Raw genomic sequence first — 24,948 nt, 5'->3', positions numbered from 1 at the left:
AAAGTGGATTAGTGGTTGTCTAGGGCTGAGGGAGGGGCTTGGGAGGAAATGACTGTGAAAGCAAATGAGCGCAGGGTTTCTTTCTGCGGTCATGAAAACATTCTAAAAATGATGGTGGTGATGGTTGCGTATCTCTGTGAATATACTAAAAAAACCCTCCTTAAAGTAGGTGAGTTGTATGGTATGTAAATTACAGCTCCATGAAGCCATCAATAAAAAAAGAAAGAAAGAAAAATAAACACAGCGTGTTTAGATTAGTGAGTTGATGACCTGTATAGAATGGCTGCTCAGGTCCTCCTCAGTCACTTGGCAGAATTCAGACAGCTTTTAATGAATTTCCACTTGGCCCTGGTGGGGCAAGAACACTCTAGCAAAGTATAACTGAAGTGTGTAGAAGTTTGTCTCAGAAATATTTTTTCGGATAAATGGAGTTTGAAAAATCTGCTTACTTACTACCTGACCTGCTCTGTCAGGTTTTGTGGCTGAGCTATTCATGTGCATAATAACGATCAATTCTCTTCAATGGGAAAAGTTTGAGGGCTGCTGGATTTGGACAAAAAGGGAAGAGGGGAGACATTGAAAACTGCTGATGGAAAATGGATCTCACCCAAAGGACCTCCAAGGGGGTTTTGCAATTGGCACTGGCCCACATCTGCAGGCCTTGCCTCTATGAACGGAAACTACGTACAGTAACTTAATACCGAGGTCTTCCTTTGAGCTTATTTTGATAACTGAAAAAGTTAATAAGACCCTATTTAGTCTTCTGTGAAATTTCCTCTACAGAAGGCTCCCCTCGCCTGCCAGCCTGCTTCTTTTGCAGTAATTTATTTAAAGCTTTTGCTGTTTCACCTTAAGTTTTCCAGAGCCAGTGAAAAACGGAAGTAAACACTCTGATTTTTTGCATCTCATCGTTTCAAGTTATTTTTGCCCTCTGTGGTTTTATTGCCTGGAGGCAGAAAACTCTTTGAGATTTTTAAGCCATAAAGGATGAAATATTAATTTGATTTGATTTTTGAATCCCTTTCACAGCCCAGCTTGGTATCTGATTTTATGTATTATTTCAGCCAGAGCTTTGCAGAAACCTGAAATGAAAAGTGGGGTTGTTTTGTCTGTTGAGTGTACCTTTTTATTACCTTTCCTCCAGTGCTCTCAAGGCCTTGAATCCCTGAGATTGGGGTTTTCATATTTCTCTCCCACCGCACGGTGTTTGCCGGGTTTGGCAGAGTTGAAGAGAGCATTACTGTGGTTGAATGAGACCCGTTTGCCCTTGTGGGAGTTCAGCTTGAGCTTTGTTTGCTGTCTCCATGCTGAGGTGACTAAGGAGGCTATGGTTTTGAGAAGTGGGTAATTCCTTGGAAAACTTTGTTAATCATCTTAGCAGCGCCATGATAGACATTTCCGAGCATGCTCTGTTGATGAGCAGTGGGTGGTCCCATCTGAGCCACACTGTGGCCATCATGGGGTCTTTGCCACAGGATGCTGTGGCCCGACAGATCTGCTTCTGGCACTGTGTCCTCTAACGAAAGCTGGAGAGGGGCAGCAGAATTCCTAAAAGAACCCCTGTAGATCCTTCCACTCAACCTATAGGCTTCTCTCCAGGTGCTGGTAGAGAAGCCTACCAGGCTGTCCATTGAACACACAGGGGCTGCCTCTCCTAATCCAATCAATCGGGGCATGGATCAACACATTGCTGCCTCTCCTTTACAATCTGACTCGACGTTGTGCTATGAAATGTTACGGATTCAAAGAAATAGTCTGATCTCTGTCTTAGAGCAGCCACTGAATTATAAAAAAAAAAAAAAAGATACTATAAATTAATTCTTATTTAGACCTCGTTTTTAGTTTGGGAAGGGATTTCTGAGATTTTTTGCAAGGGTGATATTGAGATATGTATATGAAAGAGAAAGAGTTATATTATGTTTTTGTGACTTTTTTGGATGTACATATAGGTTGTGAAAATGTGTACTTGCTAGACTGTCTATTCTCAGATAAAATTTAAATTCTCGTTTAAAATTTGCTAGCTTCAAGGTTTGAACTTGAAAAATATTCTCTTCTATTCCCCTCTGACAGTAATTGTTACTTCTTTCCTATAAGAAAATATTTGCACGGTAAAGTGGAAGCTTAAAAAGGGGTAAAATAATTAGCCTTGGGTGACAGGAAAACATTTTTGTATGATAAGGTTAGAAGCATAGTTTTTGGAAAAGCTAAATACATTTGTTAATCAGATGAAAACAAGTTAAATAGATTTCCCTGCTCTGTCACTTGTTTGACGATTCCTCGGACCTGTGATGTGGAAAGAAGCTATATTCCTATATACTCCTTAACTGTAAGGTACCCCATGATTTTGAGTTACTATGAAAGCAGCAATGCTTCTAATTAGGCTATGACGCAGGGTAGAGATACTATTGATTGTAAGCCACATTCTGATTTCACAGCAACTCAAAATCCATATTATTTTGAGAATTAAATGAAATACTATACATACAGTTAGTTATCACCGTATTGGGCATATAGCCAACATGAGTGTGTGTGTGTGTGTGTGTGTGTGTGTGTGTGTGTGTGTATGGAAAGAGAGAGAAGGGGGAGAGAGGGAAAGAAAAAAGAGAGAGAATGGGAATGAGAATGCATTGTACTTCCTTCTTTTCCAGATGCTCACCACCCCCCTCTTTCTCCTCCCCTCCCCTGTGTCCGGCCACCTTCCCCCAAGACAGCAGCAGAACCCGGAAGTCATAATGGCTTATAATGATGTTTTGTATTGATTCGTAGTCTTAGGTTTGCCAACCATCTATTTTTCAACTTAACTAAAGAAAATTCTGGATACACAAAATTCTGAAATACACAGAAAGAGTCAGTGAATTTAGAGAAAAGAGCATGCGGACATCTAAGGTTCTGAGATTCAGACTCTGCTAACTTAATTCAGACATGCTGCACCACTGTGACCTCACAGTAGAAAAGAGGTGTCTGAGGGCTGCTGACCTTCCATGCTTTTGTCACCCATCGTGGCTTGGCGGTAAAGCTTTTGCTAATAATGCCCAAATCAGAATTTTGGTAACAGTGAGATTTTTCAGGCATCAGCCTGGATATTTAGTGCCTGCCAGTTTTAGCAAGTTATGTTAGTTCCAAATTAGATCTTAGATTTCCTGTTTGTAAAACAAGATACAGCCTGTTTCAAGGAATAGTTGAAAATGAAAAAGAATAAGTCATTTGAAGATTTTATGTAATAAATTCTAAGTAACAAAATTAGTTTATTCATCCATACGTTCACCAGGCCTTGGTAAGTGCCAGAAAGGTGTGAAGATAATAAAGATATTATTATCTTTATTATCATGCACAGGAAGCTTACAGTCAAGTAGGAAAGAGGGAAGTCAACCAAATAGGTGGTGGCTGGCTGGCCTCGTGACAGCGTTTGGCACTGGGCACTGCGAAAGCAAATCGTGGTTCTTAACAACAGCAAAAGCAGTGCAATTCCAGCTCCCTGAGCCCAAAACATTCTTGATGGTGAGTGGGTCTCCAAGTTTTGTCCTCCTCTTTTCCAGCTCAAGGTTTTCTTGTGATCTAAATGCTGCTTTAAGCTTAGGCATACAGACAGTGTCCACAAACTGACAAAAATTAAGAAAGGGAAAAATTCCACCAGTAGCTTTAATATTTGGTAATTCACTGAATATCATTTTTCATAAAAACCTTTTGACTCTGTCCAGCCATGCTTTAGAAGGGCAAGTGGTATTGTGACCCAGAGGAAAAACTTGAAAATTGAATGTCACGGGGTTGTGCTTGAAATAAGAGAAAGAAAGGAAATCGGACAATTAACACATCAATTTGCTTGGATAAATGAGTAGATAAAGGAGATCCTGGGGTTGAGCAGTAGGATGTTCACAGACGTCTTATGAACAGAGCAGGGTCCTCTCTTTGTCAATACTTAATGCAGTGATGAGTTCTTTACATTCAGATATATACACACAGTAGCTGAAAAGCTAACAGAGGTTAATGTGTTTAAGAAGACATAGTAAAAATAAAAAGAAGACATAGTAGCTAGATATCAAACAAAGGCTTACATATTAAAGAACACACACAGGTTTATGTTGGACCATTTAAGTAGTAGCTTAAATTCAGTTCTATAGGTTAAATAGCATATGGACATTTGCCTAATTATAATTCCAATATACTTGTGCAAATTTTAAACTCATTAATAGTAGGCAGATAATAAGGACGTTCATACTTGTGATGCTCGCTGACGTTTATTGAGGGTGTGCCATGGGTGAGACACTGTTTTATCACCTCATAGGTCTTAAGTCATTTAGTCCTAACAACCTATGAGGAAGAAACTATTCTGAGCCACATTTTACAGATGAGAAAAATCCAGGGCCTGGAATGTTCAGAACTTGCCTGGGGACAGACAGCTTGTAGGCATCAGAGCAGAGATTCAAACTTAGGGAATCTGTACGGCCCCACGCTCTTACCTGGAACTGTCTCAGACATCTGCAGTTGCATTGACCTCCATCCTCTACCACCTGTGCCTTAGGCTGGGCCCCAGGCATGGTCCAGGTACCCATCTCTCCACGCTGCTCTGTCCTTGCTCTCCCCATCAGTCAGACACACGTCCTTGGGTGCAGTTGATGCCTTTTCCCCACTGTCTTGTCCCCTGCCCTCCCTGGGTCTTGGCCAGTAGAGGATGCCAGGAACAGAAACTCAGGGCAGCAGAACTGTCTGGCTGGGGCTGGGAGAGGGGCTGGATCAGGAGCAGAGGCTTAGAGGTGGGAGGCTGAAGGAGGGTTGCTTGGGGTCAGGGGACACTGGGAAGGGCAGGAAAGCACCAACCAAGGAGGTGAATGAATTTGAGCTCAGACAGGGCTAGCAGCAGGATGGCCGCGGGGTGGTGGGTGGAGGAGCTGACCCCCAGCCCATCCGTGCTCTCCACAAGCTAACTGAAGCTGGGTTCTGCAGAGCCAGGGGCTTTGAGAAGGGAACGTAAGAAGATTCTGCTGTCTCCCTATCCCTGCCTCACCCTCCACTCAGCACCAAATCTTCCCTAATTCCATACGCCTGCAGTTCCCACAATGAAACATGTGGGTCTCTGACTCAAGCTGGAGATCTGAGCGTTGTACTGATCAGCATGAACGAGTAGCCAGAATCTTTCTGTTTTGATCGTGCTGTGACATGGAGATGACGGGGACATCGGGGGAAAATTTTAATAGATCTTCACTGTGTTTGATGTAACCTCATATTTGCTAATGACAGATTTTCTGTTTTTAGAGTTGAATACTAATTAGGATGTAGAGTCGAATACATTAATGCCGCTTTTAAATGATGATTCAGCTGTGAGTGTGGAGATCCTGGGGTCAAGCACCGTCACTATAATTACACAAACTGTTGAATTGAAATAGGAATTTTATTAGTGGACCATTTTCACTCTAAAGGTAAAGCTTTGCCTATTTATTCGTACAGGTGGGATGTGTACGGTTCCTTAATGAGAAGGGTACTTTCTTAACCAGCTTATCTAAGCCTAGAGCTCTGGTCAGCTTCCCTAAAACATTCCAGGTACCGGTTGGTTCTAAGAGGCAGCTGCGGTGCTGAGGACCATGCGCTGGGCTGGGGATCAGAGGCCTCAATTTTCCTTCTGTCTCTCCCTCCTTTGTGTCCACTGTGGGGCCAGTCACTTCCTTGTCTGTAAAAGGGCCATTACTGGTTTTGTAAAATCAGGACCGTGGTGAAGATTACAAGATGAATACTGTTTTTCCCCCGCTAGCAACCCAGGCAAAACTCAGACTTAGATTAATCTAACGCTCCGTCTCTGCTCCTTCACTTGGGTCGTTGAACACGCAGGAACAAATCATCCGAGCGTGCACATCAATGCAGCTGCAGACTCTGGAATTTAATATCATCTGGACCCACAGTTCTCTCTGTTTGCAAAGCCTCTTGCATATTCTAATTTAATGCTCCCTTGGCTTTTCTACGATGATTATTCCAACCTCTGGCTGTATTTAAAGTTCTCCATTTCCCTTCTCTCTGGGAGTTAGTTTTGTTTTCAATTATTCAGAAAAGAACAGAAACAAAACCCAAAGATATAGATACAGATATACATATACATATATATATATATATATATATATATATATATATATATATATATACACACACACACACACACATGCATACACACACACACACACACACACACACACAGAGAATCTACAGCATGTTATCAATTCTTGAGGTGGAAAAAAAGCATAGAAAAAAGACTGGAGTGAAATATACCAGAATGTAAGCTGGCGGTTTGTGTTTCTCTGTGTTTTTCAAGTGTTCTATTACAATGTGTATTGCATGATGTTTTCAAAATAACAATAACAACAAAACAGAAAAACTACCATTTGAGGCACCACCACCCACCCGTTGATGTATCCCCCACACCCACCCCTCCCGAATCTTATTCCCAGCCCAGATGCAGGCATCTCTCCTCCCTCTCCAGGGCTAGTGTGATCATCTGTGCTATTAATTCCATATTCTCTTGACTTCTCAAGGATCTTGCCTTGGCACATTCAACCACTCATTCCTTTTTAGCCCCCCTTTTGTGAGCATATAAATATGGTTAAATCCCCTCCATACTATTAGCAAACAGACTCCCAAAGCTCCAGATCTACCTTAGTCCCACTCTAATTCTAGACCCACACCCATTTTTTCCTTTTCTAGTCTGTTGTAGAAAGAGTCTGAATTCCAGTCTCTTAATCCCCATGGCTGATGGTTCAACCCATGGCAGTCTGACTTCTAGCTTCACAACGCCCTGAACATTGCTCTTGGCAAGCTCTCCAGTGATGGAGTCATCTCCTTTCTGTCTTCATCTGACTCTGCTCTTCTGATTTCAGTCTTGTTGGAACGTCCTGTCTATGCCATGAATTCCACCACCGGCTGTAAGTTCCCCAGACCTGGTCTTCCTGGGCTTGGGGCCCAGAGACAGCTGTGTGAGGCCTGGCTCCCTGATGGGACCACAGGCCCGTCACACTCGGTGCGTCTGCCATGGCATTTGTGAGCTGCTTCTGGATCCCTCCCGCCTTCTGGGTTTCTCCCCTCCTCCTCCCAGCTCATGAACTGTGCTATCAGGGTAGAGCTTGACCACGGCTCACATGTTCCTTTGTAGTTACCCTCCTGACCACATCTCTGACTCTAGTTTTGACTCCATCTAGCTGTCTTCCATCTCACCACCGGCAACGATCATTGTCACACCCACCTCCTGTCCTCTCAGACCCCGGCTCAGATTCTTCCAGGCCTCCCATTGCCCAGAGGTACGACCTGGGCAACTCTCCCTGATCCTTCATGGTCTCACTCTGCCTTGTGTCTCTTGCCCATGTCCCCCAGGGGCTTGCATTCCACACTTCCAGTGCTTTGAGCTACTCTGAATCTTCAATTCTGTTATCTCATGCCTCTTTGCACGGATTCCCATTGTGCAGGATATCTCTCTGTGCTGGTGCGCTGGACAGATTCTGCTTCATTATTTGAGTGTCAGCTCAAATACTGCCTCTTCTATGAAGTCCTCCCTGATTTCTCCCAGGGAAGACTTAGGTGCTTCTTTCCCTGTATTCTCCCTGCCCTTGGTATAACTGTCTCATTAGACTCTAATTTGTTTTGTTTGTTTCTCTTTTAGATTGTCAGGTTCATGGGGCAGGCAATGTGACTATTTCTTTTGCTTTTTTCTTTTTTATTGTCAAATATAATGTATACAGAAGTGCATTAATCAAAACTTAGAGATAATAAGTAATCATAAATTGAACACTGTGTAACTGTTACTCAGGTCATGGGATGGAGTATTTTCAGCCCTCCAGGAGCCCCCTGTACCCTTTCCTGATCCCACCCATCCTCCGACTATCTTGACTTTGTGGTAATTACTTCCTGGGTTTTCTTCATAGTTGCACTACCTGTATATTCATTTCTAAACAACTCATTTAGTTTCACCTGTTTTTGAACTTTATACAGATACTGTCAGGTCATGTTTTCTGTTGTGTTTTGCATCCTTCATCCGACATTGGGTTCATATGTAATTACGTCTCTTAATTTTTATTACTGTATTGTGGCATCTCATTACGTGACTTTACTGCTCATTACGTGACTTTACTGCATGTAATGCATCTATTAATAGACGTTTGGTTTGTTTCTATTCGGGGCTGTTGTGGTGCTTTGGGGATCTTGTACATTTCCGGTGGTCCCTACATGCATGAGTTTCTTCAGGGTGTGGATCTGGGGATGGAATTGCCTGTCACAGGGCATGTATCTCTTCAGCTCTACCAGGTGATGCCAAACTGTCTTTCAAAGCTCTTGCCACAATTTACATCCCATCAGCCGTGTGGAGAGTGCCCCTTGCTCTGTATCTTTGCCAGTATGTGGTCTTGTCAGACTTTTCAGTTTTTACCGACATCATTGGCATGGAGCCGTATTTCAGCGTGGCTTGAATCTGTATTCCCTCATCGTAAGGAGGCTGAGCCCCTTTCTGTCTCAATGGATCAGCTGCATTTCCTCATGAGCGAAGGGCCATTTAAGATTTGCTCGCTTTCTGCTTGTCTTCATTTTATGACTTTGTAAGTGTTTTCACATTCTGGATGTGAGTCCTTTGTTGGTTGTATGGGTTGAAAATAAATTATACCGTAAAATCACAAACATTGAAGATTTATTAATTACAGTATTTAAAAAATTCTTTACCTTAGTGCTAATAAATAAGTAGTAACAGAATAATTAGAAAACGAATGAGTTTGCGTTGCTTCATATTAACCCCGTCCTTTCTTTCTTCTCTCCAGGTGTTATCATTGTCCCCAGTGCTGGCGTTGGGATTGTCCTGGGAGGCTACATCATAAAAAAATTGAAACTTGGTGCAAGAGAGTCTGCAAAACTAGCAATGATCTGCAGTGGTGTGTCTTTACTGTGCTTTTCAACCCTGTTTATTGTTGGATGTGAAAGTATTAATCTAGGGGGCATAAACATCCCTTACACGACGGGGTAAGTATCTTGGAAGTGCTTCATCTCATCCTGATCATGATTTAAGTGCAAAGCCCTGCGGTGTTTGGATCCCAGGGTCCGGCTTGTGCTCATCCCTCCCTGTGGGGCTGCACCCTTGGGGTCTCTCCTTTGACTATGTCCCTTTTGACCCTCACAGAGTGTACACTTGGATTACTGCACGTGAGGAGGACACGCTTGTTGGCATAATGGAAAGTGTTCTTTTTCTTTAGTGTACTGTTTTGAATAGATGATACATTCGCATAGTTTCAAAACAAAATTCAATGGAAAATATGGTGTACCCTAAGTCCCCCACCCCACTTCTCCCCAAAAATGAACCAGGTAACCACTTTAATTCAGTTCTTGTATCTCCTGCCAAGGCTTCTGTATACAAGAAACAATGAATAATGGATTTTCAATGTTCCCTGTTTTATATCCAAAAGATAGCAGCATTCCATACCTACTTTACTGAGCTTTTTTTTTTTTTAAGTGTAACAATATAGGTTGGAGATCTTTCTGTCATCATCATCATCATCATCATCATCTTAATATTTAGAGCATAGCTAAGCCTTATATTAACACTACTGCATGCCAAGCATTCTTCTAAATGCTATACATACATTAACTCATTAATCCTTACAACAGCCCTGTCAGGTAGGTACTATTATTATCCTGATTTTACTGATGGCAAAACTGAGATACAGATCACACATATCAGATCTTAGTTACAGACTAGGTGGCTTAGAAAGAACAGAAATTTATTTCTTGTAGTTTGGGAGGCTGGGAAGTCCACGGTCACGGTGCCAGCAGATTCGGTGTCTTGTGAGAGCCTGCTTCCTGGTTCATCTGCTGTGTCCTCACAAGGTGGAGAGGGTGAGGCATCCCGCTAGGGTCCTTCTTCTAAAGGCTCTGATCCCATTCCTGAGGGCTCCACCCTGATGACCTAATCACCTCCCAAGGGTTCCACCTCCGAGTACCGTCACGTTGGGGATTAGCTTTCAACATACGAATTTTTCAGGGACCCAAACATTTAGTCTGTTGCAGTAGTTAATGACTATAGAAGGTCGCAGGAAAGGGTTACACCAGAAACATGTGTAAACTCCCGGCTCTCCTGGCACACAGGAAGTGCCCAGTGATGGTTAGCATTGCTATTAGTCATCACTGATACATTAAGAATAATTTCGATTTCTATCAAATTGTTTTTTATTATAACTGGAAAACATAAATAGAATTTTAAAAGTTAGTAGGAGTGGGGTAGGATATAGCTTAAGTGGTGGAACACACGCCTAGCATGCGTGAGGTCTTGGGTTCAATCCCCAGTACCTCCGTTAAAAAAATAATTAAATAAACAAACCTAATTACCTCTTTCCTCCAATAAAATAAAATAAAATAAAATAGAGCAAGTGTTAAAAATAAACAAGTAGGAAAAAGCCAGTAGTCTCCTGACGAACCCTGCTTCCCAGGGGTAATAATTTAAAATCCTTTGTAGTTATTTCTTCTAGTATTGACCTCTAGATAAATGAACCAAGTTGGGATCGTATTTATGACTTCCCGTCTCGGTAAACGAGGAGTTCAGCATTTGCTTCACAAGTTGTGCTCAAATCCTTTTTTGATGTTCGCAGTTTATGATTATGAGGTGCTTCAGGTGCTCCTGTCTCTCGGCTCGGGCCATGTTGGGGTGGCTTTAGGGTAGGAAGCGTGGCTGCTGGTCTTCTAGAGCTGGGGGGTGGTGGCCGGAAGGGGCCTGGGTCCCACTGTTCATTTTGCAGACTTTAACTTAATCCTCCGTCATCATTCTAAAACAATGCTTCTTGCATGCATGAATGGATGGATGCATGAATGTTTTGGCCCAGGACTTTGTTCATTCATCGTATTTGACCCTCTTGGGACCCTTTTAATTTAACACACACACACACACACATTTTTTTACCCCAGGGAAACTTTCTTCTCCTATAGCTTTACTCATTCTTTCCTCTTCATTATCCCTGTCTTCTTGAGAACACCTGTTACTCAGACGTTGGAATTTATACACAGGTGGCTTGTGTGTTTAATTTGTTCTCTCATTTTTCATACATCCTTTGCCACGAGAAGAGATTTTTCTAAACCTGATTTTTTATTCTTTATGTAAATTTAAAATTTTGAGAATGATTTTTTTTTTCTTTGCTGTATTCTGAGTGTCCCCTTTTCCTGACACCATGATGTTGTTTTCTTGGGAGTAATGTCTTCTAGATCTTTCTGTGCATATAATTCAAATTTTGTTTTTACTTTGTTTCTGTGCCTCACATTTTATCATCTGAGTTTAAGGGTCGATTTTTCTGTCTGTTCACTCTGGGTTTTACAGGTTGACGATTCTCAGTCTAGCATCTTTCAGGTTATGTGTCCCTCCCCACCCCCCATACAAGAATGAGGGAGTTTTATTCTGAGTTGTCAACATCTAAGGTAGACGCTTAGCTTTTAAAATTCTTTTCAATTCCTTTTTCCCTCTCTCTTTTAAAAATTATTTATTTATTTTTATTATTATTATTTTTTTTTCGGGGGGAGAGGTCATCAGGTTTATTTATTTATTACTAGTTTTTTTTTTCTTTTTTTCATCGGAGGTACTGGGGATTGAATCCACGACCTCCTGCGTGCTAAGCGTGCGCTCTACCGCTTGAGCTGTACCCTCCCCCACTCCAGTTTCTTTAGGGAAGAGCTTTCTGACGAATTTCGGGGCTCTGAATTGGGGATGGAAGTGGGTGGATAGAGAATGGAAGGGTCCACCGGGACAGCCTTCTCTTGCTCTGGTCTCCCGTGAGCCCCGTGACTCTCAGCTTCCCGCTCACTTTTGCCCCCGCTGCGCCTGCTGAGCTCGAGCTCCGCGCCTCGTCGGGGCCCCGGGGGGCGGGCTGCGCTGCTCCGCTGCTCCGCTGCTCCGAGGCGGCCTCTGCTCGTTCGCTTTCGCCCTTGCCTGCCCACTTGCCATTTTCACGGGGTTTGGTGTCACTCGTGCCCTTTCTTTTTTCTAGCTTTATTCCTTTTACTCATACTCGCGTTTATTTTAAGTGTATTCTCAGAAGGGCTGTGTTGACTGAAAAAAATGCACAACCTAAAAGTTCAGAGTTATGTTTTATTTGGCAGACTTTGTGAGGACTTCAAGCCCAGGAGACAGCCTCTCAGATCGCTCTGAGGGACTGCTCTGAAGAGGCGGGGGAGGAGCCAGGATATATAGGGGGTTTTTCAACAAACACCAGGTAGTCGGAGCATCAAGAGATTACTGTTAAATAAGGAAAACCAGACATCTCTCACGTCAATGCGTGTAGCGCTTTTCTGTGTGTGAGAAGACACGAGGGTCTGGGCTCATTGAAATCGTTCTTTTGAAGCGCACTTTACCTCTCTGGGGCCAGGATCCTGTTCCTTCCCATCATGAGTCCCCTCAGGGGACGCCGTTGGGGGCGGCTGCAGAGACTGAAGGCTTGATGGTAGGGCCTCCTGTTTCCATCCTGAGTCCCCTCAGGGCTCAGCACGGGGTGGGGGGGGGGTGGCTTGCTGGTTGCAACAGCCCGTGTTGACTGATTCGGCAGGCAATGTTTTTTTATTCACAGATGGAAGGCAGACTCAGTGTCTTACCTGCTTTTAAATTTCAAGTCCCCTTCAGACTTCTCAAGCTTTTGCTTAACACTGCATCAGTCTTGCCAACCCTGAATCAACTGATTCTGGACTCCCCAGCACTACTGGGAAAAAATTATATAATTGTGCTCATTGGCTCCATTACAGATTTATGAGTTCCAATCTTAGCAGGCCCTCATCTTTGCTGAGCAGTCCATTTACTTGGCCGTAGTCAGCTTCCCTTCCTATGCCTTGTATTGGTTGTTCCATTAAAAAAAAAAAGATACCTTTCTTCAAGTTTTTTTTTTCAGATGTTACACTAGTCTTGTTTTTCTTGTGGGACAACCTAGTATTCCTCATCAGTGAGAAAACAGAGATCCCCAAAGAATTCCTTGGACTTTTCTTCCCTCTCCCCTCAAGCTCCTTTGTTGAAGATGGTATTATTTTCAAAAGCAAGTACTAGCACCCTCTTTGTCTAGCTGTGTGACCTTGCAAAAAATTATCTAGTGTCGTTGACTTTTGGTTTCCTCATGTACAAGATGGCAGGAGTGTCAGTCACACCTGGTCACAGGCATAGTTAAAGTAAAACACATGTGGTTGGAAAAATTAAAATATGGCAGAAAGGTGAAAAATGAAAAGTCAGTTTCTCCTTCCTCGGTCTTCAACCTCCAGTTTGAAGAATTCAGGTATTAGAGGCAAATGTTTAGAGCTTTGACTTTGAGGATTCCCTGATGGATGGCTTCTGACACTCCCTAACACAGAGTCTAGCACTTCGTGTGTGCTGAAAAAAGTGAGTTTCTTTTTTCTACTCCCTTCCCTTCTAGATCCTGCAAAGCAACTCTTTTTTTCTTTTTAAAAAGATTAATATCTGGCGTCTACCTCTGCGCTGGGTTGTTACTTAGTGATGCTGAAACTAGTAAGGACTTGATGTGAATGACGATTGTAATGATCTAAAATCCATGATTTATGGTACACTTCTTTTCATTTAATTGTATTCCACAAAGAAAAAACTTGATTAGGAGTGCCGGAGGCTGCCAGAGGGATTCATTCATTCTAGTATTTGCAGCCAGATTTCACCGTTTATAAATTAGCAAAAGAAAACCCCAGTTTCCTTGGGAAATTCTCTAGCTCTCCAAATACTGCTAGGAAGATTGTCTAAAATTGAATTATGGGCAGCACTTTTGGGTGGTAGAGCTGCACAGGTTTGACCCTTTTAGAGTAGCAGTTACTATTGTGTGAAGAAAAATGGGGCCCCTTTTCTAAGCAGGGTATGGGGTACATGTCAGCCTCTCCTTGCTGCCTTGGCTGGGTGCTCTTGTGCAGTGCACAACCTGCTCATCAGTATATGGTTGGCCAGCCTAGTAAAAACTGTTGTTCAGCATGATTTTGAGACTTGCATGTGGGATTTTTTTTTTCACCTTTAAAGCTAGTAAAGAGAGAGATAAAGGGAGTAATAGTGAAGAGAGGAGTTTTTGTTAGACGCCTGTTTGGCTCAGGTATAGTGATTGGCACTTGGGTATACCTTTTATATACAATGCTTACATCACTCTGCTGTATGTGTTATTAGCCACATGTTTCAGTTAAAGAAACTGAGGCTTAGAGAGTAAGTGATTTGCCCAAAGCCATCAGTTAATAAGGAGTGGAACTGACTGAAGCCCAGATTATCTATTTTAGAGTGTGTGTTCTTTTTGAGAGCTACACTGTGGTCCTGTTTTATGTGTTGTATTTCATATAAGCACACATCTAAGTGCACGCACCACCTCCTTGCTTAGAAAGCTGTAGAGAGTGCATCCATCTCTTCCAGTAGTGCACTGGTATTTGGCCTTGCCACATGTTAGCCGTGTGAGTATGGGCAAATGATGTAACCTTCCTGAGCTTGGCTGCCACATCTTTAAGGTGAGGACACTGATGGTATCTATCTTGTTGAATTGCTGCGAAGATTGAATAAGGTTCTTGGCAAATTCCTTGACCTCTCAGTGCCTCAATTTCCTCATCATTGAGGTGGGTTAATAATAGTACTGATCCCTTAGAGTTATAGAGAGGATAACATGGGATCAAACCCGCAAATGGTAAGCAAGTGTTAAATCACTACTGAATGCTATTTTTCTCATTTTAAATATGAGGAGAAAGAGATTCAGAGGGATCAAATAGCTTGCTTAATGTCATGCAGCTAGAAAATGATCGAGCTAGGATTGGAACCCAGGTTTCTCTGACTTTGCGTGCAATACTTTTGATTATTAACTTGTCTCAAAAGGAGACAAGAAACACAGAGAAGGAAGCACAATATGTAAGCCGATTCCATTTATTAAAGCTTATGTGAGAAGCTCCGGGTTCACCAGCATGGTGAATTTTCCGACGTGCAGGGAGTTAATGACTAACCCATCTTTAAGTCACTCAGGAGACACCTTAGTGCCTAGAATGGGGTTGGGATGTTTTAGGAAGATACACTTCTCCTGTTGAGCCAAAGTGGAGTCACAGTTTCTTTTTGTAGAATGAACCTGATGTGTTAATAGTGATTCCCTTAGAAAGTTCAGATTTGATAGCCAAGATGTGGAGACAACCTAAATGTCCATCAACAGATGAATGGATAAAGAAAATGTCATTTATACGTATAATAGACTACTACTCAGCCTTAAACAGAAATTCTGTAATATGCGACAAAATGGATCAACCTTGAGAACGTTGTGCTAGGTGAAATAAACCAGTCACAGAAAGACGAATGTTGCGTGATTCCATTTATATGAAGAATCTAAAATAATTAAATTCATAGAGTCAAAGAGCAGAGTTGTGGTTGCCAGGGGCTGGGGGATGGGGGAAGTTTAGAGTGGGAACAACATTTCAGTAAACAAGATGAATAAGCTGTGGAGATCTGCTGTATAGCTTTGGGTCTATAGTCGGCAACACTGTGTTGTGCACTGAAAACTTTGTTGAGAGTAGATCTCATGGTAAGTGTTCTAACCACAATAAAATAAAATTAAAGAAAAAAAGAAATTCAGATTTGAGAATCTAATGATTTTTCATTCTGAGAGATCCTACGAAGTCTAGTTAATATCTTGGCCCATTTCCAACTCGAGTAATTACACCCCCAGCACCCATAGTTTCCCTGCAGTTTTAATTAAGAAATGTGTTTTGCTTCCCCTCTGTGTCTGCTGAACTATTTCACACAGGTGTGTCCTAATCATTTTGCAGCCAAAGGAGCCAGAATTTACCATGAAAATTGTAGCTTAAGCGACACTTTATATAAACACATTGTATACTGTGAGTTATTTGCTCTTTACCTTCAAATAATTTTTTCATATGGGGTTCAATCTGATGTCCATGTGCAGAATTTTTCAGCAGTATACTCAGTCTTGATAAATCATTTAATAATTCTGGCTGTATTATCTTTCATTTATCAAGTGTCATCTCTTTGAACTTAAAACTAAAATCTATTATATTCTCTTCTGGTTTTGAGACTTGAATTACTGGGGCAGATCTTTTCTGGGGATGATTTCTCGAGCTATGAAATGACAAAGAAACCTTCTCTCAGCTTTCTGGGTTCATCACTGACTCTTGGATGGAGGGGTCCACCAGTCCACAAGTCCAGAATCTTAGAGGTTGTGCTTTTCTCCTGAAGTTACTTCCCTTGTTATAGTTTTATTACCCCCATGGTACTAAGACTGTAGAAATTAAATACAGCCTGTTAATTCAGAGCTTTGCTGCAGTTTCCCAAAGGTACATCTCATCCTCTTGTCCCCACTCCTGAACTTGCCATCCTGACACTGTTTAGTTAGTACTGTACCATCAGCCCTTGGGCAACTAGCCTTTCTGGCCAGATTGTTCCTAAACTCCCTAATTAAATCATTCATCTCTTCTATGTTTCGCAGACAGTTTAACCTACTGAAGTTTTTTTCCTGTTGTTTAATTTTTTTTGATGCCATTCAAGACTTTTAGTTCATCATAGATATTACTAATTTTAAAGGAAATTCCTGAAAAGTAGAGGAAAAACAGTTTACTTTAAGGAGCTTAGGTATGTGTGTTTTTGGATTATGTTGGCTATTTTTATTAATTGGCTTACAGTTCGTTTCTAGCTATAAGTATATGATTCAGTCTATTTTTGGCTCTAGTTGGGAGATGCAAACAAAATTTGTTTTGCTTTATTTTAGGAATACCGAGGGGATGTAAGAAAAGTTTCTTTCCAATAAGTTTTACATTTTGTAACTGATACCTAAACAAATCAGAGGAACTCTGTAAAAATGTATAATGTCTATTTAAACATAATGAGCCTTGAACCTATGAATATTAGTAAGCTCAGGACCAAATTTGCCATTCGTAGCCTTGTATTAACACAGTCAATAGAAAATGTTCATCATCTAATGTTAGCAGGAAAAATAGAATTTAGGATTCTCTGTAAAGTCTTGACAACACTGTGTTATTAACGTTAATTTATATGCTATTGAAAAAAGACCCAAAGGAAAGAATATACTAAAAGCATAATGGTGGAAATTCTTGGGTAGCAGCATTATGTGTGAGTTCAATTTGATTTTTTGTCCTTTTTTGTATTTTCCAAATTTTCCACAATGAGTATGTATTATGTTAGTAATAAATAAAAGCATTTCAAAACATTGTACGAAGGATGCATCATTTTATTAAAATGATTCTGGATTTAAAGAGATGGTTTGTATAAGTTGGAGGTTATCATATATAAATTTCAAGTTCTGTCTGGTATGAATTCGTTGACTGCAAAGCCCAAAGAAGCTTTAACAGTAAGTGAATGGCTGGATGCAGCAGCCGTAACTTTCATGAGGGCAGTCCTCGGGTCAGCCTGAGCTGTCACCTGTGTCATCATGTTCTCCCCTGCATTGATTATGCTTTCTCTCTGCTCATGTCAGGAGGGGCACTGACAGCCATAGACTGTTAGGTTTGGCCCAGGGTCATACAGCTACTAAATGACGGGCCTGACACTGGACCCCCATCTTGTTGTTTTCCCACTACTCTCTGTAGGAGACTCAGAAAATGTCATCTTCCTTTTCAAAAGGAAAACCATCATGAAGGCCTTTTGTGCTCTTTGTGCTTGTGATTGTGTTACTTTTTCTCCTTCTTGCTTCTGCCCTGTGTAGAGAAAGAGAGCACACCGATGTCTTAGTGCCTCGGTGCTGGGAACACGCCGGACCCTGGATATCCATTTACTCATCTCATCCTCCCAACAACCGTGTGATGTAGACATTCTGATCTCTAGTTACAAATGTGAGGTCTCTCTAGGTTTTGTCCGTGGCCCTTGTGAATTGTAGATGTGGCCTTGAACTTGCTCTTTGATTCTGATGCTCAGGGATAGTGAAAGCTGGGTCCCAGGAAAGCTGCATTAGAGGAAAAAGAAGGAGCAGAATGAACACCCAGAGGATGCGTGCTGGAGAAAGCAAAACTATGGAGAGTTACACAGAGCTGGCCCCCTGCTGGAGGGCTCTAAGGGTCCACACTACGGAGAGAGATAACTAGGTTTAGGTCCTGCTCTGAGTCTTACTAGCTTTGTGAACTTTGACAGTACCTACCTTGTCCTCTCAAATATTCAGTTTCCTTATTTGAAAGTTGGAGGCACAGTCACAATAATTTTAGTTCTCATGAGGAATAAGTGAGGTAACACATAGAGATCTCAGAGCCCAAGTCCTGGAGTAAAAGTAGGACTCGGTCAATTTTAGTTCTAAGTGATAATGATGATTGTGATGATGATAATATTTATAAACCTGAAGCTGCACAGCTGTGTCTGGCCAAGGAAGGACTTTACTATAAAGCCAAGAACTTAAGTAGAATTGAAGAGAAACATTCTAATTGAAGTCTCCTTAAAGACAGATAAATTGGTAAAGATTTAAACAATTATGAGAAAGATACCATTTTTTTTTTAAGTTGACTAGTGTATTTTGCCTAAAAGGTTTTTTGTTGTCCGAGTCATATCCTCTTAATCCATGCGGCTTGAACATAAGATGAATGGACTCCTATCTGTCATATTTCTTAGCAGGGAGAGACTGAAGAGGAGCAAGAAAGAAGGCTAAGGTCTCCTCTTTGATTTGTGGAGGCCAGTGGGAGTGTGTCACATGGGGAAGCCCATCCCTTCTTTAGGTTTTGGGGTGGGGTGGTGTGACACAGTGTGTTTGTGTATGTGAGTGTGTGTGTGATTGGAGAGCAACTGTGTCCTTACATACCCAGCTGTGATGGCTCCACAGTAGGGATTTTTACTTATGTTAAGCCACCATCTGTTTTATTATTGTGTATTACTTCAAATAAACATCGATTCTTAAGCAATTGATTTAATGAAGATTAGACAGCAGATTTGCTCTTAATCCCTTTTTTGCTCATTTGGTCTCTCCGTGGCTGGTTTCCTTAAAGCCTCAAGGATTGTGGGGCATGTCATTACGCTGCTCACAGTTTCCTAGTCTTTAAAATTAGCTAGTTGTGCTGGTTAACCTCGGAGACCCCTTTCATCTCTCTAATTCTATAATTGCATGATTTTTATAGTGAGATGTTCTGTGTGACTCATGCTTGCAGCTTAGACCATGCAGTTAGAAGCCTTAGTTAGTGAAGCCTTGTTCCTCGCTTGGAATTAACACTTAACATTGACTCTGTGTGAACATGAGCTTCTATTTGCAAGGCTAACTTGTCAGAAATGTTTTCGTTTATTGGAAAGATGATGTCCTGTCCCTTTGCACAAGGACAGGTGTGTTCTACAGTGCTTGTGATTCTGTTCGAGTTTTCCGTATTATATTGTGATCTCATGTGAAAGCAGAACGCATCACGTTTGTCTGTGAATCCACGTCCGGGCGTCCTGAGGGAAGGCAAGTTGCCTCGTCCTTCCCTGGTCGTCTGAGTCAAACTAGTGCTGTGGTTCCTGATGGTCTTTGAAAAAATCACTTCCTTTTGATTTTCTGGAGTCTCATGTCTTTCTTTGATCATTTATCCCAGGGCAAGGAAGATTTTTGGTCAAAGGAGCCTGTGTTGACTACTGTGATGGATAGATTCCATGTTTATGCCTTCATAACAATATTATTAATTTGGCACAGAGAAGTATCTCCTCCATTTTACAGTTAAAGAAATTGAGACCCTGATTTGTTAAGACATAGAGCCAAGTGTCTATAGTAAGTAAGTAGTTGTATGAGGGTTAGAACTGCTGAGTCCAGATCCACAGCACCGAGATGGAGGGGAGAATTGAGGCATGCTAAACAATGTGCTACAAATGTACTGAATCTCTCGGACTGGAAAACTGAAACATTTCTCTTTATGTTTTGTTTCAAAGTCATGAACAGAATTATCTAGGATGCTACTTCATCGTACCATAGCTTTGATTTCACAGAGGTGTCTTTTCCTCAGTGGACACATTACTTAACATCAAGAACTGTCCTGTGAATTTCCTTTTCGCACGTGTGGCTCATGACCTGCTTCTTTTCTCTTAGACCTTCTCTGACCATGCCTCACAGGAATCTGACGGGAAGCTGCAATGTTAATTGTGGTTGTAAAATCCACGAGTATGAGCCAGTTTGTGGATCAGATGGAATTACATACTTTAACCCTTGTCTGGCTGGCTGTGTTAACAGTGGCAATATGAGCACTGGGGTGAGTATGTTTCACAAGTTCCTGTGCTGCCGTTAGATTTCATATGCAAACACTTGGCTTTAGTCTCCCTTTTTCAAGAAACTTCAAGTAGTCTACAGAATACCTTCTGACCAAAACCCAGAGGAAAGAAAATTATGCCATGCTATCATTTTACCCTCCTAGGGATGATTGGAGCATTTGAATGTAGTAATCTGATTCCACCTCAGCCCCCCTCTCTTCACATTTGGTGCCAGCCCAGCGAAACTTGATAAAGTTGAGTGCTGGATCTCTCCCTGGTCACCCTCACAGGGCCCTTGTGATGGACCTGAAGGTCAAGGTGACCACATTTGGTGCTGACAGAAGAGAATTGGAGAGCACCCACCCTGATCAGAGTCTGTGAAGATGGGCAGTGACAATTTTTCATAGACTGTCAGTTCAGACTTTCTTCCAGAGTAAAGATATTTCTGTCAGTTCAAGAATAGGCTATTTTGAGAATTCCCTTCCTCGCAAATTATAAATAGGCTGTAATACTGTGGGAGAAGTTTTTCATATTCTACTCTGTTCTTTATTGAGCCTGATTTCAGGCTTTGCATAAGAACGGATTGTAGGGGCTGCTTTAATGAAAAGGCTAAGGTGAGTTTGCTTGTTCTGTGCAGATGAGGAGATATTATTCCTTTGACTGTATATTTTGTGGATGTCATATTTGATTTCTGAGTTTTAAACTGTTGTGATAAACAGAATTCCTCTTGCTGGCTCCCCATTATATAATTGGTGTGACCGAATTGAAGGGGACAATGAGATCTGTTCTGCTCGGTAGCTAAGTCCTTCCCTGGGAGTGATCGAGTCCTCTGGGGCACAGCCCGCATTCTTAGAAGGAGGCCAGCAGCCCCTGGCACACAGGTGGCCAAACAGTGCCCCGTCTTCACATTTGTTCCTCCTGCCTCTCTTAGTGGCCCAGAGGTCACAATGACAGTGAGTTCAGCTGACGTCCACTCAGTAAAAGCCATGTCATAGGCAGGAAGGTTAACTGGCTGTTTCATTTGAAACACCTTTTCAGTCCATTGAATTAGCTGGTTTCAAATGAAACAGCCAATGATCTGTTATTGGCACTGAAGTCCTCACGGTTGCGGCGTGAATTCTCTGTATTTATTTAACAGATGTTTACTTTAGGCCTTGCACTGTGTTCAGGGTTGTGCTAGGCGCTCTGGGGAGCATAAATGAAAATAAGGCTTAGTTCCTATTTTTGAGGGACTTCGCTAATCAGAGAGCCCAAGAATTAAACAGCAGTTGAAAGGGCATATGGTTACAACCAAAAATGTGAATGGAGTAGAATTGAGCGTTGAGAGCTTCTTATCAAAGTTGAGGTTTAGACCATCTTGACCAGCAGGTTTTGACATTGTAAGAGGCACGCTTTGGATCCCTTACTGTTACCAATGAGGAAGATATTTTCATTGAAATATTCTGCATAGTTTTGAATGCTAGAATTATTTTAGAGCACTTTGACTTTATCTTAATATTCCTATGCTGAAGTTCGCCTTTGACTGGCATACAGCGGATCTTTGTTCCCCCTTAGATAAGGAATTACACAGAATGCACCTGTGTCCAAAGCCGGCAGGTGATCACTCCACCCACGGTGGGACAGCGCAGTCAGCTCCGCGTGGTTATTGTCAAGACGTATCTCAACGAGAACGGCTATGCTGTGTCCGGGAAGTGTAAACGGTCCTGCAATACCCTCATCCCATTCTTAGTTTTCCTTTTCATAGTGACCTTCATCACAGCGTGTGCCCAGCCATCCGCCATCATAGTAACACTCAGGTAAGCGTTCAGCTTCTAGCGTGGCTTCTACACTCAGAATGGCCAGAATTCACATCCTAGACTGGGGACTGATGTGGTAATGCGGTGGGGAGGGCAAAGTGAGATTGCACAGGGCAAAGTGCTCCTTTTCCTGGTGAACTTGAAAGAAGGGAGTTTTCCCATGTCGAGAAAGGGAGAGGACATTTGTAACATTTCCTACTCCAGAACTCTCTTTATTCAGATGAGTTCCATCCCAATTGTTTAGTGAAACTTCGTTTGGATGCCTTTGGCTCCTGAAGTCTCTCCCATAAGAGGTTCAATTTCAGGAGCCGAAAGCCATCCCCGTGTTAGCGACAAGCAGCCTGGCCCCGGGGGAGGCAGGAAGTTGTTTGGTGAAGTTGCTAAATCGTGCACACAGTGAGGAATATTATCTCCAGCCTTGCAGGGAGTTACTTCCTCCAGGAGCAGTGACCGCTTATGCTGGGCTTGCAGTTCAGAATGCTGATTTCATTAATTTCACTATCATATAAAATTTTGGAATTGAATCAAGGAAAGGGCAGACTGGGAAATGTAATTTTTGAGTTGTTCGTGCTGTGCTTTCTTTGCCATATTATATATCCCATTTGTGTTATTTTTGCTTATAAGAGAGAACGTGGAAGTTACCTTAATGGAAGTCCTGTTTAAAATGACACTAGCATATTCAGGTCAGAGTGTTCATATTTGAGGTAAAGGCTGCAGTGGGTGAAGGAAGGAAGGGGACAGCTTGGTGAAGAAAAGAGCATGCTCACAGCATCTTTAGGGGGACTGGGATGCAGTGCAGTGAAGGAGTGAGGGGTCTCAGTCTCTCTCCTCCCTTTTCTGTCCTCCCTGGCTCCTCAGTACCCCACAATGCTGGGCACCTGGTGGGAAGCACCTGCTGAGATGTCATTCTGAGCAGGCTGGTTGGGCTGCTCGTGTGCCAATTCTGCAGATTCTGGCTTCCCTTCTATGGGATGCTGAGTTAGACGATTCCCAGCCAGTTTGTTCCTTGACAGTAAGAAAACAGCACCTGAAAGTCTCCTGGGTTTACTCACTTGGTTCCTCCATCGCAGATGCTTATGTAGCAGCAGGGTCTGCAGCACTGGGGAAATGGCTTTGAGAAAATAAAGAAATTGGGGGAAACGATGACTGGTCCTTGGGAATTTTACATTATATACTGAGAACCCTCTGTGTATGGGATAGAAAGGATAAAGTACTTCAAATTAAAAAATGTGAGTCATTAATAATCTAATACTCTACATGAGCTATTAAATAACCCAGATAAAGGCTGCGCATTTTATAATGTTCAAACGTGGCCAGTCACCAGTTAGCTTCCAAATGAAAACTTAAGAAAAGGAGCCCTTTAATCTTTACTAATTACAAAATCAGTAGACTGCAATCTTCCTGCCATGGGGGAATTACTTGGAGCATAAGTTTTATGAAAAGAAGAAAAAACGAAGTGGCTGGGAGGAATTCATTCTTTTTCTAACTTTTGACTTGTTTCCTATACATTTTGGGGCTTTTTTTTTTTCACTTTAAAAAAATTTTAATTATTATTGAAGTATTGAGACCATTTAAAAAATTTTTTTTTCTCTATACTTTTCCTTGAGAAATTACGGGAGTAACTTTCAGTGTGCACACCTACCGTTCTAAAAAGTGCAGGCAGAGAAAAAGAACAGCCGTCGTTAGGATAAAATGCCGTATATATATTTTAATGGAACTGGTTTTGCAAGCTCAGCCAGAGTCACTTCTGTTCCTTCAGCTCTGAATCTTTGTCCCTGCACCGTTACTGACACAGAAACAAGTAGACTTAATCGGAGTTTCTTTGGCGTCTTCACTGGGAAGACCTTTATTCACTGATTTAGCCATAAGCAGTCTTGCTCGGCTGTTGTTAGTAAATTCTAGCAAATTAGCCATTTGGGCCCAACAGCATCTCTTTTGTCCCTAGTCCTACAACTAAGCAGTCTTGTTTGACATTCATTTTCTTCAGATCACTATTTTAAAATGTTTCTTTCTTCCTCTTTATCTTAGGTCTGTAAAAGATGAGGAGAGACCTTTTGCCCTGGGAATGCAGTTTGTTTTATTGCGAACACTTGGTATGTTCCTGAATTTCCAAGAGTGCCTCTTAGTTCCTCTTTGCTGGTGGCAAATTTTCACTGCCCTTTAAAAATGGCAAGTCAAGTCATTTGTTACCGTTAGTAGTAGCTAGGATTTTACAGGTTAGTGGTGGGGGCGCAACTTCCTCATTTTCTGGTTTGGTCTAAAAGCTGACCAATTCTGTCACAGATGAAACAAAACAAAACTGACTTTAGATCTGTTTCTTTCTCACTGTGAGCATAAACTTGGGCTAAATTCCCCAGAGTTCTGTATAGTAAGAAATATTCGACCAAGCAAGTGTTATGGACATATGATCCAGGCTCTTTTTGTCCCTTTTATAATGTGAAAGTGATGGGAATTGGTGCTCATTTGGTGTGTGTGAAAATTTCAATTCCTTACTTTTTTCCAGTAATTTTATTGGACTAGGTAAAGAGGATAATATCAAGTTTTCTGAGGGGAAGAAATAAAAAATCCTAAAAAGAAAAAAGATTTCCAAATTATATATGGGGACTATGCTTTACTCATTAATAAGAGAAGCTCATCAGCACTGTGTCAGTGTGGGAAGTCACAGTTTATTTGGACATGAAAGATGCCATTCTAATTTTTACAAACACTGCATTACCTGTGGTGTCTTGGGGCACGACGGACACAGCATGTGAAGTGGTCCATTCCCTTGATCAGTTTCAGTATATTTTTATATGGATCCCTCATCATCAATCATATTTTTTCTTTCTTAAGTGGCAGTCTGTCATTTTCTTCAGCTGTTTATTTCCCCCAGTAGTCAGTATCATTGTCAAAAAAATGTTTACTTTTTGATTCAAATTGTTTATTTCAGTTTTGAAGGAGGAAACACTTTAAAATGGTACCATCAGACCCTTGGAAACATGAATCCTTTCTGGAATTCTCATTTTGTCTAAATGT

General features: G+C 41.7%; 1 protein-coding gene across 2 annotated transcripts in view; it reads left to right on the top strand.

Moving 5' to 3' along the window:
• SLCO5A1 (solute carrier organic anion transporter family member 5A1) overlaps nt 1–24,948 on the top strand; it is a 108,197-nt gene that overhangs the window by 75,889 nt on the left and 7,360 nt on the right. For both annotated transcript variants that reach the window (XM_045507126.2, XM_010970610.3), the window contains 4 exons: nt 8,778–8,976; nt 19,980–20,139; nt 21,692–21,933; nt 23,962–24,026. In XM_045507126.2, coding sequence (XP_045363082.2) covers nt 8,778–8,976; nt 19,980–20,139; nt 21,692–21,933; nt 23,962–24,026 — 666 coding nt within the window. The remainder of the gene's footprint in view (nt 1–8,777; nt 8,977–19,979; nt 20,140–21,691; nt 21,934–23,961; nt 24,027–24,948) is intronic.

The sequence above is a fragment of the Camelus bactrianus genome, chromosome 29 (assembly GCF_048773025.1).
Source record: "Camelus bactrianus isolate YW-2024 breed Bactrian camel chromosome 29, ASM4877302v1, whole genome shotgun sequence".
NCBI lineage: Eukaryota > Metazoa > Chordata > Mammalia > Artiodactyla > Camelidae > Camelus > Camelus bactrianus.
The sequence above is the reverse complement of the archived record's forward strand: the minus strand, read 5'-3'. Positions and strand labels throughout refer to the sequence as shown.